Consider the following 15,056-nt stretch of genomic DNA (forward strand, 5'->3'; position numbering starts at 1 on the left):
TCCCGAAAGAAGAGTCTCTCCATAAGAGAGGATGAATCCAAAAAACGAGAAAGAAGTGAATCCCTAAGTTCCTCTAAAGATGTTGCTCCATGAAGGCGGTGGTATAGACTATCACCAACTCCTCCCAAGAGAAAACGGTCAACCCATAGTCCTTCTCCTCGTCACTTCAAAAAGGAAGAGAGGAACCAAAGGAAGAAAGGTCAAGAAAGAGGTCACCCTCTTCTTCTTCTTCTTCTCCTTTCTCCTCTTCCGAGGAAAGCTATGGCTATTCTCCTAGAGAATACAAAAGGGGAGGACATCGCAAAACTTACCTGCATGGCGAAGGTCCCAAAAGCTCAAGAAATTCAAAGAGGGAGGAAAGAGTATCTCTTTTCTTACCTATGATGGTACCTAAGACCTAAGCTCCCGAGGTGTGCACCATATCCCACATAGTGGGCTCAACAAAATCGATAATAGATCCCAGTCTCGAGGTGTGCATCATATCCCACATAGTGGGCTCAACAAAATCGATAATAGATCCCAGTCCCACTTACCCTAATATGCTGAGTTAATGTCAGCATCGCATAGGGGGAACATTTCATAAAAGTGTCTTGATAATGTTGTACCAAATGCATAATCAAGGATCATGTATAATATGGGTTTTACTATTATAGAGAGCTTGCTTCAAGAAATAAAGGAAGCTTAGTAACAAGATCCTTATTCACAACTCATAAGGTCCAAGATCAATCCATGATCTTGATGGTGCAGCTTTGTCCAACTCATCAAGTTGACATAGTCCAAGTTCATTTTCTCATTGAGAAGGAATCTCTTCCAACAAACACACAAAGGCAAAGAGTCTTAGATAACCCCCTATTTATGACTTGTATAAGGTGATTATGACCCGCCTTCTTAGGCTTACAAAAGCAACAGTGGAAAAAGTAACTATACCCCTATTTCACATATAAAGAATTGTATGGTTCTTTTAAAACACGCTATGGCTAATCCTATTGTGTAGGAAAACTCTTTTTTGTGTTGTTTCAGCATTAGTTTATGTCCATATGCCTTGATGGGATCTTCCTTATTCCTAAGCCTCAAATAACCTTAACATCGTAAGGGAGAAAAAAAAACTCATTAAAAATCCTCATGGAAAATATGAGTACATATAAGCTTGAGCTGATTTGTGTGAGAAGAGTCTAGGTCTTGTACTATCAAAGAAATTTTCAATTGGCATCACATGGGAGTTACAACTGTGCTAGCCATATGGACATATCTTTCAACAATCAAACTCTCTATCTCTAAATGTCAATAGAGCTATATGTAACTCATAGAGAGAATATATGTTCCTCTCCTTCCAATGCATCTCTCTCTCTCTCTCTCTCTCTCTCTCTCTCTCTCTATACAAGTTTAGATGGAAAATCATTGGAAGCCAACCTCCAACTTACACGCTTATCTAGCTTTTTTTGAGCAATAGTCTTGAGAAGTGCAAGCAAAAGAAGACTTGTGTGGAGCCCATGTCCCATAAGTAGAACCATACTGATGCTCTATAAATGCCTCGAACCATTTCCAGATGTAAGATTATGATGGATAAGCCCTTGGCTAGAATGGTGGCCTCAATTGTTTAAGCCAATATCCTTAAGTGACTTGCGATATCCATGCCACTAAGTGTTGCTATCATCTAAACCCAATGTACTCAAAGCATGTGACAAAGTTTCTCCAAAATTAAACATCACATATCCATGATTTGCATTTATACAAATACGATTTGATCTTGCCGTACAAAAACATGAACTCATATCTTAATAGTGCCAACTCCATGGCTATTGGTGCATTTACTTCTTTGACCACAAGTGCTCATTGCTCTCGGATGCTTGTAAAATCCCGTGACTTGTTTTCCACTCCATGCTACTTTCACTTTTCCTAGCCAAGATCCAAGGAAGGCGTCATCTGACTAATTAGGGCATAAGCCAAACCAATCATCCTTGTGCAAGATCTACACATGAAATTATCAAATTGGCGAAACATAAAAAAATTGAGAGCATGGTTTTCAAATCGGCACTTGGGACACATGGCCTCAACTCTCAAAAACAAAAGGCACCGACAACTCGACACGTTGAACTATTTATTTTGTTTTGTATTTGCATCTTCAAAACCTTTAAAAACTCAAATAGAATCTAATATTGTTGGATGTCTTTGACATCTTCCTAACCCTGCCAACCTTGCATATCTACAATTGGCTTTTGTGGCATTTCATATTTGATTGCAATTTATTGAAAAAAAACAAACATGTCAAATAGTGGCTCTTCTGGGCCATGGGAATAAACCCCTAGAAGGTGGAGGGGTGCCCAAAATAGGGCACCCACTTTCAACACCCTCTAAAAATATAAACTAGATCTTTCTTGGCTATGGTGTCGAGAGCAGCCAATGCACCTTGTCACTTGCTTGGCTAGGCATGCAAAGCCCAAAGTAGGATGCCAACACGAAACTATTAATGTTGGGCAAGTCAAGGCAATCGTTTTCAGCTCTACTTGTGCTGCAAAAACAGAGATTGTTGTCTACTACCTCTATAAGTGGCCCATGATGATGGATCCTAGAGGAAGCTGGATACTGGTTCTAAACTCACTGGTGCTAAGTCTAGCATCGATGACATTTTCAAGGGGTAGTAATGTCAAAACAAGACTAGGATGTCTTTAGGGTGGGAGATGGTGGTCCTAGGCAAGGCCAACTATAGTGTGCTTAGTATGAGGGTCTCCTAAAAATAAGGGTAGGGGATCACTATAAGAGGAGGTGCGTGGGTGGAGAAGAGCACGCCCTTAGTATAGGAGTCTCCTAAAAATAGACGTAAGGGATCACTATAAGAGGAGGTGGGTGGGTGGAGAAGAGCACATCCTTAGTCCCTTAGGCATCAAATTTTCATATATACAAAGAATTTGGAATGAAAGTTGAAGAAGGTGAAGAAGCTACAAAGATGTGGTGTTGCAGGTATAAGAAGAAAACTAGAGAAGAGTTTCAAGGAGCCGTGCAAGGACTCAAGCAAAGTTCAAGTGCTAGAGGAGGAATGCATGCCCATCACATACCACAAAATGAACAAGGTTGCTATGGTGGAGAAAGAGAATCATGAAGGAAGAAGATCCACAAGGAGGATATGATTTCCCAAAAGAAGGGCTTTCCAAATAGGCAGGACATCAGCCTTTGAGCATTATGAGTTTTCTCTTCTTGGCTCAAATGCGGAGCATGAAGAGACTACATATAGAGATACATATGGTAGGAGGACATGTAAGAAAGAGGTTATACATGCAAGTGATTGGCTAAACATGCAAGGTTTTGATGACATGAAGAGGAGCTTTAGGCAAAGTGCTCGCATGATGGAGCTTTCCTCAAGGGAAGAAAAGTAAGGTGTAAGGGAAAGCTCATTATGGGATATAGAAAATTCTTATCAAGAATCAAGTTAAAACCATTGCTTGGATTCTTTGTTCCCTTCACTTCTTTTTTCAAAAGTGATGTTGAAGTTGAGGAAAGGTGTTGGACGATACTATCTCACCCCATCTTTGCTCATCAACAATGGTTACTAGAGATGTTACTAAAATTTAGGGAAGGTGTCAAAGTATCCAAGCTTAGGTCATATCTCTTTCCTTGGATAGTTCTCAGAGATGGAAGGTGTGACCAGTGCAAAGTTCACATCATCTCCTACAACAAGGTGTGAACACCCTCTTAGAATTATGGTGCAATGGAGCCATGGAAAAGTGGACTCATGATGGTCACATTCCATTGCATGAATTTGATCATGTATATGACCATACATACATGTAGTACAATTATACTACAACTATCCAGTTGGTTAGTGAAAGTAAGATTTGTGAAAATTTATGGAGTAATTTTAGGTGACAACCCACAATAGGCACCTTATTTGCAAAAGTTGTATCTCTTAATGCGGCACAATATCTTGTGATGAGTAACAAAGAGAAGTTTAACTTTTCAATATGGATTGTGGTTTGGTAAGAGGAATTATCAAGATTCCTCTTCTACTAAAGCTCGTAGAGGTGCCTACTCAGTTACCTACGATGTTGCAAATTCTAAACTACATGTAACCACCTAATTTCAGGACTCGTTAATGCTAGAAAGGTGAAAGCATGAATGGGTGGTACACTTTTAAGGGTCGAAAGTTGTTTTTCAATATCTATTTTTTCAAAAGTGGAGATCGGTAAAATTTTCACAAATCAATTCTAAATTGTGGCCCATTATAGATTTAGATCCTCCTTTTGAAGAGATATCCAGTGATATATAAGATGCCCTATATTTTTTCATTTTGCTCAACCATATTTGTTCAAACATTTCCAAAAATAGCTATGTCTCGGACACAACTTTTTTGTCCACCTACTCATGCTTTCACCCAAAAGGAGATACATTGGTTATCTCTTTATGAAGTGTGAAGAAGACTTATTGTAATGGAGAATCTACCCACCAAAGGAGTTTCTCTTAGCCGAAGAAGTAGTATCTATATAAAGATGGAGATGGTGCAAACAAACACTAAGACAAAAAGATTGGGAGACAAGTGCGAGTAGATATTGCAAAGTGTTTTTGATTGGTATTGGTTAGGCAACACACTCACACATATGTGTGTTATTTTTGAGTGATATTGGCTAGGCAACACACTCACACATATTTGTGTTATTGAATTAGAGCTAGATAAGCTCCTGTGTATTAAGCTACATTTCAGGATCATCCCAACTTAGGACTTGAAGTGTTGATAAGCACTTTCAAGCAATTTTTCAAAAATCACTATAAAAGTGCTTTTCAAAGTGTTTTGATAGTGTTCTCTCAAACAATTTGAAGAGGTTTGCAGAAGTTTGTTGTAGCAACAAAGTGATTATAAGAGAATTTTTAGGCAATTTCATGAACCACTTTCAAGCAGTTTAGAGCAATGTAGAAACGCATTGTATGGTAGCTATAAAGTAGTTTCTGTATTAAGTAAAATATCTACTTTCTCACATATTATTGTCTTATTTTTGGTGTCTCTCTAGCATAGTGCGCTCTTCACATTCCTACTTCCTCTCCTAATTCCAAATTTTTCACATGATTCTTGTGTCAAACAACACTTTAACATACCCATTTTCCTTTCACATACCCATTTATAACTATGAGTACAATATTTTCAAATTGATATCCCTTTTATGCACCACAGGTAAATATACATAAGGAAAAATTGACACTTTGTGAGTGCCGATACTGCCAAAATTCTCTAACTAGAGTATGTCAATAAATCCTCTTCCTCATCATTATCTTCTTCACTTAAAGGATTTAAGACCATGCTAGCTGCCAACTTGGATTTCTTGGAGCAATCCTTAAATTTGTGATGCTCCAGCACCTGTAGCACAAATCTTCTTTCATGGCCTTTTACTCTACTACGGGATCAATACTAAGAAACAAGCCCTCTTTACCATAGGTAACGCTTTCCTTTTGATGCTTGACAGGGTCGTAATCATGCGAGGCTCCTTTACTCCTTCCCCTACATCTAGCTATGCATCACATTCGTGATAGGGATTGAACCACAAGCAAACTCACTACAACCATGCATTCTAGAGCACAACAAAGCTCACCTAGAGGCATAGAGTTTCTACTAAACATAATTCTAAAGTCATCCCTAGTTTTAGGTACATTCTTATCTTGCTTAACCTTACACTATTGCCTAAGCCCTACATCAAGCAATTTGTATGTAGCGTGTTGTATTCTTACTTCCAAGTTCCAACTATCGTGAAGTGATCCTGACTATCCCAGTTTTGTAATCTCAGGTACACTCACCATGATCTACGGCCCTCATTCATCAGAGAGTCGAGTGTCGATCCCACCCTCCCATGCTTGTGGCTGAGGAAATCATGTGCCCTTCGTCTCTCTCTCTCTCTCTCTCTCAATATGGGTCGAACGGACGGCGTCGACTTACAATTGCTATTTGGCCGGGCGGATGCATGGCGGAAGTCATTCTTGCAGAGACGAAGAGGAGACGAGGCAGTAATGGCTCCCTAAGAATTTCTTACCGGCAGCCCTCCTAATGACTGCAACGCTTGAAGCTTCGAAAGAGAGGGGTAAGCAGTACGTGCTTTTCCGTTCTTACGAAGTAGAGAGTGTGCATGTGTGTGTGTGTGTGTGTGTGTGTCCCAGAGAGAGAGAGAGAGAGAGAGAGAGAGAGAGAGAGAGAGAGAAGAAATTTTAGAACCTACCCGCCTTGTGCGTCCTTCAGGTTGTCTTTTTGAGCATAACGTCAAGGATGCACAGCTGCTACATTCAAAACGAGTTACCAGGAAGTACTTTGTGCAGCGCCATAGACTATTTTCTGCTAAATGCAGAAGCAGGAAGCGTAACAAAATCTATGGCAGAGCATCAAACGAAGAGGGTAGCTTGAGGGTAAGGAACAATGACAGAGGGGATCGTCAAGATGGTAGGGTTACAGCTATTGGCCTTGTTGCTTTGTTGAAGGCATGTGCTCAACAGAAGGATCTCCATACTGGTGCCAAAATACATAGGGAAGTTAGCAGAAGCGGTTTGCACAAGAATGATGTATTTATTGGCACTGCACTGGTCAACCTCTATGCCAAGTGTGGTGCTTTAAGGACAGCACAAGAATTGTTTGATGAGCTGCATGTTCGAAATGAAGTCTCTTGGACTGCACTTCTTGCGGGTTATGCTGAATTTGGCTTCTTCAAAGAAGCATTCAGCTGTTTCAAACAGATGCAAGATGAGGGCATCCACCCAAACGCGATCACTTTCTCTTGCATGTTAAAAGCATGTGGAACTTCAAGAAATTTGGACAAGGGCCAAGAGTTACACAATCTAATTCTGAGAGAGCATCTGGTTGCAGACCACATCGAGCTTGGCAATGCATTGGTCGGTATGTATGCAAAATGTGGTGCACTGCAGAAAGCACAAGAGTTATTTGATGAACTTCCCATCCGTGATGTAGTTTCATGGAATGCCTTGATTACTGGGTACACACAGAATGGACATGGTGAGAAGGCCTTGAATTGTTTTGATCAGATGCAACAGGCAGGTTTTTCTCCAAATGCCATCACCTTTGTTTGCATTTTGAAAGCATGTGGCAGCATAGGAGCTTCTGATAGGGGTGAAGTCATACATGCTTTAATTGCAAGAGAACAATTGCTGGAAACACACAGCAAAGTCGCCAATGCCCTGGTAGATATGTATGTAAAATGTGGTGCACTTGAGAAAGCAAAGGATGCTCTAAAGCAAGTTTGTGTACGCAATGTGGTCTTGTGGACTGCACTTATTGCAGGTTACGCTCAACATGGACGTAGCACAGACGCGCTTGACTGTTTTAAGCTAATGCAATCGGAAGGTTTATCTCCTGATGCATTCACCTTTGCTTGCATCTTGAAAGCGTGTGCCAACACAAAGGCTTTAAGGAAAGGTCAAGAAATACATGCTCACATATCAAGTATGAGGTTGCTGGAAGCTGACAGTGTTGTTGCAAATGCACTTGTAGATATGTATGTTAGATGTGGTGCACTTCAAAAAGCACAGGAAGTCTTTGATGAGCTTTCAAACCGGGGTGTTTGCTTGTGGAACACAATAATTTCAGCATATGCTCACCACGATCTTGTCGAGGAAACATGGAGCTGGTTTCATCAAATGCAAGCTGAAGGCTGCCTTCCGGATGAGGTCACTTTTGCTTGTGTTTTAAAAGCTTGCAGCAATGCAGGTGCGGCACAAAAGGGCCAGAAGGCACATGCTGAGATTTTGAGACGTGGGTTGCATGAAAGAGCAAAGGAAATTCCTGTAGCATTGGTCAATATGTATGCCAGTTGTGGCGTGCTCGACAAAGCTCAGGAACTGTTTGACACATTGCAAGTTCGTGGTTCACTTTCTTGGGGCACGCTTATGGGAGGATATGCCCAGCTGGCACAGAGTCAAAGCGTTCTCAATTTGTTTGAGATTATGTTAGCAGAAGGTGTAGATCCAGACCCAGTCTTATTCACTATTGTTCTTAATGCGTGTTGTCATGTCGGACTCCTGAATGAAGGACAACTTTACTTTGAGTCAGTCGTTCATGCCTTCAACATTATCCCAACTTTAGAGCATCATACATGCATGATTAGCCTTTTTGGCAGTGCAGGTCACCTAGAGAAGGCTTTGGCAGTCATTGAGGTGACTCCGTTTCCTGTAGACCTTACTATGTGGCATACTCTGCTGGTCACATGTCAAAAACTGGGGAGTGTGAAACTCGCAAGGTGGGCTTTTGAGCATGCACTACGGTTAAATGAAGATGATGCAGCTGCATATGTTTTCACAAGCAATATAGGTTTGTAGATTGGCAATTATCCAACATCAAGGAAAGTCAAAACTGCAAAAGCAAATGATTTTGCAAGGCTGAGCTATATATAGCCAATGCATCACAGAATAAGGCTGTGGCATTCAAGAAGTGGAAAGGTGCAAAGTAGGTCAACGCAGCCATCAAGAGAGAGTAGTGCAGGTCGACATCAACAAGCCACAGTTGCTCAGGCAACACTTACAAATTTAACAAGGCTATGGACCATAGGAGGGCATCTCCAAGATGGAGCCGTTCGAGAAATACTGATACATAACTAATCGAGTATGTATAATAGGTGGGAATCCATAGAACAAATTTGTTAAACCACCATCCATATATGTATTGAGTATGTATGGTAGGTGCTCATTCATTAAAACAGTGATCTAAGCACTGCTTATACACTTATAAAAATAATGTATGCACTAAAGGTCCCGTGGAGGTGAATTTTGACATCTACTTGTTTTGTTTTCTAGTACCTGCCAACTTTTCTAACCAAAGCTCTTGGATATGGGCAAGCAGACAAGACCTGGAGCTTTCGGGACAATGCATTACTGTGAAAGTATCCAGGGTTAGTAGGCCATTGGTGTGGCTTGTGGTTCGACCTATCCTGTAACTATTGAAATTGGAGGTGTGTGCACTAGCCTACAAAGCTTGGACAACCTTCTAAAATCTAGACAAAATCAGTTATAAGGTTAAAGTCCCAAAAAGATTTTGTCTTAACCGTCATTGCAAGCCCTTGGCAAGGGCTTGCAATCCAAGTCATACAACATGTCTTAATCGTCATTGGAATGCCATGCTAATTCACAGTTTCAAAACATGAAAACTTGATATACTTTGGTAATACCTATTTAACTATATGGGTTCTTGCATTTGGCATGTGTAGTGATTTAGAAAATTATTTACTTTTTCATCTACTCTGAAGACCTACAAAATATAGGTTTGATTCGTTGCTTATCCATCACTCAATGTTTGTAAAAAGTTTCAAATCTAAGAGGATGGTACTAAAAGGATTTTTTGCATGTGCTTGTGTAATTTGTCGAGTGATTGTCTTGTAGAAAATCAACTAATTAAAGGTTGATTTTTTTGCTAAGACTTTCAAGGTTTAATGTTATGTGTCAAAGACTAGCTAGATAGGTTAAGATGTCACGATGGTGGTCCGGTTACTAGATCTCCTTTAGGAGTGATGCGGAGGATAGTATGCCAAGCGTTTCGTTGTGGGAGCTGCTTGGACTCTCTGGGGCATCACACAATCATCCTCTCCTAGTATGCAATTGTTGTTCGTGGGTAATCTTATCTAAAGGTGAATGATATAGAGGATATGGACACTATTTGGAGCCCCAAGGATGGTGGTGTTTTGTTGAAAGGACTCAAATTGGTTTCATTTGCTACATCACCTTAAGGTTTTGGAGTCTAATGGCTAGACCAGTTTGGGAAATCTTTCATTGAAGCGTGCATTTGCAGTGACAATATTGGGATTGGTGACCTCTTGAGAAGTTGTGAAGGTGAGTTGATAGGCGTTTCGAGTCATTGGTAGCAAATTGGTGTTGTGCATTATGCTCTTTCGAGTTTAAACATAAGAGGATGATACTAAAGGAATTTTTTGCATGTTCCTTTATAATTTGTCATGTGATTGTCCTATAAAAAATCAACTTAATGCGAGAATTCTAAGGTCTGATGTTATACACCAAGGTTAGATAGGTTAAGATGTCAATAGTGGTCTGATACTAGATCTCCTTCAGCAGTGATGTAGAGAATAGTTTACCGGGCGAGTTGTTATAGGAGTTGGTTTTATTTTGCTCTAAAATTAATAATAATAAGGGAAAGGACACTATTTGGAGCCCCCTCAGGACATACGGTGTTTTGTTGAAATATTGTCAACATGTAAAATTGTGGAAATTTAATAAGAGGACTCAAGTTGGGGTAGGTCTCTATGACCCAGGTTTTAGGGTCTAATGGATAGAGATCAATTTGGGGAAACTTTTAGTTAGGTGTGTATATGCAGTGGTAATACTGGGATTGGTGACCTCTCAAAAAGTTTTGAAGGTGAATTGACTCGCGTTTGGGAGTCATTGGCTAAAGTGACCTTGTGCATTATGCTCTATTGAGTTGATTGATGATTATGGTGAATCAGTTCTCGAGCATGTTGGCATGTGTACAACCATGGACAAGTTGGCACCGAGGAGGGTGTTGAATTTTTTTCAACATATAAGAGAACTCAAATTCTCTAGATCAAAATTCCTCATCACCTTAATTTGTTTTGGTCTAGATAGCTAGACTAGTTTGATTTTTATTTCTAGTTAATTAAGCCCACATCTATGGTGAGAGTGTTGGGATGGGGACCTCTCGAGAAGTTTTTCCTCATCTCAACATGTTTTGGGATATTAGCCTTGAAGCCAAGTATTGGATGCTTCACTCTATGCAATTTTTAAGTATTTGTTTCCAAATTGGAAAGGAGAGTGATAACCCACATTGGTTGTCTCATCACCAAAGAAAGCTAGTTGGGTTTTAGGGCGTATTGCAATCACCAAAGGTTTTGCCTTGGGGTAGTTTATAGGTGTGAATGAAGTCATGTAATTGTTGCTTTAAGAAGTAAGATTGTATATCATAGACAAAAAACTTCAAAAAGTAAGATTGTATATCATAGACAAACAAGTTCAAGAAGGAAGATTGTATATCATAGACAAACACTTTTCAAGAATGTCAGACAATTTTGAATTGTGCTAATTGTAAGGCTTTAATGCTTGATCTCATTAAGTTAGTGCAATATTTTGTGGCTTTCAGTTGATGGATGTGATGGTGTGGCTCCCCCTAATAGCCATAGGAGCTGCTTATAATTTTTTTGGACTTCTTTGTCTCCATGCCTCATCTTGAGCATGGAGTTTTTGTACTTTTGATTGTTTTCATAATATAATGTAACTCTCTGTTGGAGAGAGTATTAAAAAAAAAAGTTAGTGTAAGATTTTGTGGCTATTGGAGTAGTGGGAGCCTGGGGTTTAACTAAGGGTTATTATAATGGTATTACGTAAGTGTACAATAGGGGGGTTTTATAAGGCATAAAAGATAGAGTTTACAAAGGAGGGTCTCATATACCAAAATGCCAATTTTGGTGCACGCAAGTGATGTAGTGAATCCCCCCTCGGGATTGGACTTTAGGAGATTAGTGGATCTACATAGATGGGAATACTCATGAGAATGGAATCAAGGATGATCATTCTTGATTTATAAACCAATTGGACTCCCATTTGGTGCACAAGAAGAGGTTGCCTAGAAGAGGAAAAAATCTCAAAGTTTCCTCTCGTAAACTTGGGGATGGAGCATTGTGCAAATGGCAATGAAGAGAGGCATACATTCAATGAGAATAGAATCAAGTCTTTGAATAACAGGCCATGTGGACTCTCATTTGATGCACAAGAATGTTAGCCCAGGAAAGGAAACAATTTTAGTCAAGTGTCACTATCAAAATTACTAATATGGTCTTTAAGACAACTACTGCTTTGGATGTCTAAAAGATTTTAGTAAATTGCAAAGAAAATGATTTTGAAGAGTGGTCATCCCTAGGACAATCTTTATTTATTGATAGCTTCTGAAAGTAGTTTGCTAAGGTTTTTAGGACCAAACTTGTTGCACATGGAGTATCATATCCACCAAATCGACATGACAATGGAAAGAGGCAGCAAATGTGTGGGCACAAAGAGATTGAGATTATCTTCATTATTGATAGCATGTGTGGGTATTGTTAGAGAATCTAATAATTACTTTTAGATGCAGCGGATTTTTAAATATGAAAGGAGAGAGTTTTCCCTTAAGAGAAAGATATCAAGGAGAATATAGGTTGTGCCATGCTAATTTCTTTAAACAAATACACATTAGAAACAATATAATCATGCACATAATTCAAAGAAATTACCCAATTAAGATTGATGCCTCGATGAGGAATAATATGACCTAAATACTAAATCTCTTTTAAGAAAAACTCATGATTAATGTAAAGTTTATCCTCTCTCAAAACTTGAAATATTATATGAAGATGTTGATTATGTTCCTCAATAGTCTTTGAGTAGATGAGAATGTCGCCGAAGAACAGTCCGGTGAAGATTTGATGAGGTCTAAAGAGTCATTCCATCATTCAATTAAAGGTATCCGGTGCATTGGTTAGCCCAAAAGGGAGTACCAAGAATTCATATAGTCCAAAAGTTGTTCAAAAGCCTATCTTATGAATACCTTCAAGCACTATCCTTATCTGGTGATAGCCACTTTTGAGATCTATTCTACTAAAGTATGTAGACCCTTGTAGCATTGAATATATATTCTATATTGGGAACTAGAAATATATTCTTTACAGTTATCCAGCCTCGATAGTCCACACACATTCTATAAGTACCATCTTTCTTTTGTACTAGAGTAGACAGGTGAACAAAAATGGAGTTGAACTAGGTCTGCCGATCATCCCTTTTTCCACAAGCTTGTTCACTTGCCTCATAATTTCTCTTGTTGAGCTGATGAGATGCAATAAGGAGGCTTATTAGGAGGTGAGCTACAAGGTAGAAGTTCTATGGAATGATCATCTTGTTCCCTTCTGGGAGGTAGCTCCCTGGGAATTCCATCCATAAACACATTTTGAAACTCATTTAGGAAACTAGAAAGTTCTAAATCCTCTTTAGTTTCATTTTTAACTTCATTAGGGACACATGCATTTTTCTTAGACTCCTTGAAAAAAACCATGTAACAAGAAAGAGAGATTTTCATTACTTTGTCTAAAGTTTGAGTCTGTACAAGAGGTATAGTGTTGTCCAACGTCAAGCATGATATCCTTGCCTTGATAGGAAAAGAGGAATTCTTTCTCAAGAAACTTCATAGTGGAAACCATGCGATCAAACCATGGTGCCCCTAGGATAACAACTTCATGCTTGAGGGATGAAAAAATCTTCTTTATCAACATAGATTTGCACATGGAGCCTTATCTTCCCAATCAACAGAGTGATTGAGACCTCTTGCCCTTTGAAAAATCCATCTGGTTGTACCACATCTCCCATCTCAAAGTCATGAATTCCTAGTGTGGTATCCAGCTCAATAGAAATGAAGTTATGGGTAGAGCCAAGGTCAAATGATATGAAAGCATCATGCTCTCTTACTTTTTCCCAAGCATAAGAGAGTGGTGCTCTTTTTCAATGGCCTTCCTGTTTTAGGGCTTCCTCTATGGTGGCTCTAGGAGGGTCATTACATTCATTTCTCTTGGGACATGCACGAGAAATATGACCTTGCTCTCCATACTTGAAATACTTGTTATATTTACGATAATGTTCAACCTCTTTAGGAGAAATTTATTTTTACCTTTGTAGCCCTTTTATTTTACCTTTCCTTTGTTTTTGTTGTTCTTAGCCTTGGGAGAATTTTGTGCCGCATTGTTCTTCCCCTTTGGCTCCCTTTAATCTTTGGCTTCCGTTGGCTTTGAGTTCTTCTTAGTCCCTTGTTGGAAATGAATCATTGAAGCAATCATAGTATGGTGTATGACCTCCATAATAGTTTTAGCTCTTTGTGAATTGACATACTCACTCATATCCTTAGATGAGCCACCACAAAATTGTTGCCTTTGCTACGTAAAGTCTTATCTTTTTGTTGACAACGGCTTTAAGATGTAACTCCCAAAACTTATCCACATACTTTTGGACAGGATTGTCTGGAGCCATCTTCAAGCTTTTCCATTTAGTGTGAGGAATTTGTCTTTGGCATCACTTGCAAGGAATTGATTGGTAATAGCAATCCTCAAAGATTTCCAAACCTTTGGAGCTTCACCTTGACTACGTAGGCTTGCCCACCATTGACGGATTGACTTTTGGAAATGGATAGAAGCATTTCAGAGCTTTGAAGATTTTGAGAAATCTTCATTTCCAAAAGCAACGTCAAATTGTTAGATAAAGGCCAATACTTTATATGTTCCATCATAGGTAAGAAAGCTAAGCTGATGTTCTTTCCTCCCTCTTTGAATTTCCTTAACTTACGTGACCTCTTCCTTGCTACATAGCTCCTCCGTTTACCACTTCTCTTCTCTCTCTTGGGTGGAAAGTCGCTATCGTCCAAGTTAGAAGATGGTGATGATGATGAAGAGGAAGAGGAGAAAGAATGCGAAGATGGTGACAGCTTTCTTTGCTTCCTCTTGCTTGGATTTCTTTCTCCCTTCTTTGGATTAGCATGGGAGGGAGTACTTGATGAATTTCTTTCTTTTTGGGAGGAGTACGTGACCGTCATTCTCGCCGTCTTCTTGGGGTAGCATCACTTTCAGAGGTAGGTGGAGTGTCACTTTCATACCTCTCCCTTGAAATTTTAGGGCGTACTCATTCTCACACAGTTGCTTTGGAGGTCCTTTTAGTATCTCCTCTTCATTACCCAAAGAGATTACTCTATTGGGGGGCTCACTTGGAGGCCTCATAGGAATTCTCTCTTCTTGCGCACTTGAGGGAATTTGAGCTTGAAGGACTTGAATTTCACTTTGAGCCTCTGCTTGCAAAATAGGGTTTTCCATTACTACTTGTAACTTGTCAACAAGGTAGTTGACAACTCTGAAACAATCATCAAATGCTATACCATGGGCCAAATCTAGTTTTTCAATATTAATTACATTCTCTTGATTATGTTAGGCCATGATTAAATTTCCTTATATGTGTATGCTAAGTTTTCTCTTTGCACTTTCAAAACTTTGGCTACCACTCCTCTTATCCCTTGAAAATCAGCTCTCGAGTAACTATGCCTGTGGTTTAGAATA

General features: G+C 39.4%; 1 protein-coding gene across 1 annotated transcript; it reads left to right on the forward strand.

Moving 5' to 3' along the window:
• The first annotated feature begins 5,804 nt into the window (after positions 1 to 5,804).
• Positions 5,805 to 8,895, forward strand: LOC147456618 (pentatricopeptide repeat-containing protein DOT4, chloroplastic-like). The gene is made up of 2 exons (XM_086515052.1): positions 5,805 to 6,056; positions 6,212 to 8,895. Exons 1-2 carry the CDS (start codon positions 6,023 to 6,025, stop codon positions 8,293 to 8,295), a joined length of 2,118 nt encoding a protein of 705 aa, XP_086371178.1. The 5' UTR covers positions 5,805 to 6,022; the 3' UTR covers positions 8,296 to 8,895.
• The last annotated feature ends 6,161 nt before the right edge of the window (positions 8,896 to 15,056 follow it).

Source organism: Adiantum capillus-veneris, chromosome 6 (genome assembly GCF_014529385.1).
Source record: "Adiantum capillus-veneris isolate H3 chromosome 6, ASM1452938v2, whole genome shotgun sequence".
NCBI classification, from domain to species: Eukaryota; Viridiplantae; Streptophyta; class Polypodiopsida; order Polypodiales; family Pteridaceae; genus Adiantum; species Adiantum capillus-veneris.

Coding starts and splice junctions, on each gene's coding strand:
- LOC147456618 (XM_086515052.1), top strand. CDS start 6,023: ATGACTGCAACGCTTGAAGCTTCGAAAGAGAGGG. Junction 6,057..6,211: donor TGAAGCTTCGAAAGAGAGGG/GTAAGCAGTACG, acceptor TGCGTCCTTCAG/GTTGTCTTTTTGAGCATAAC.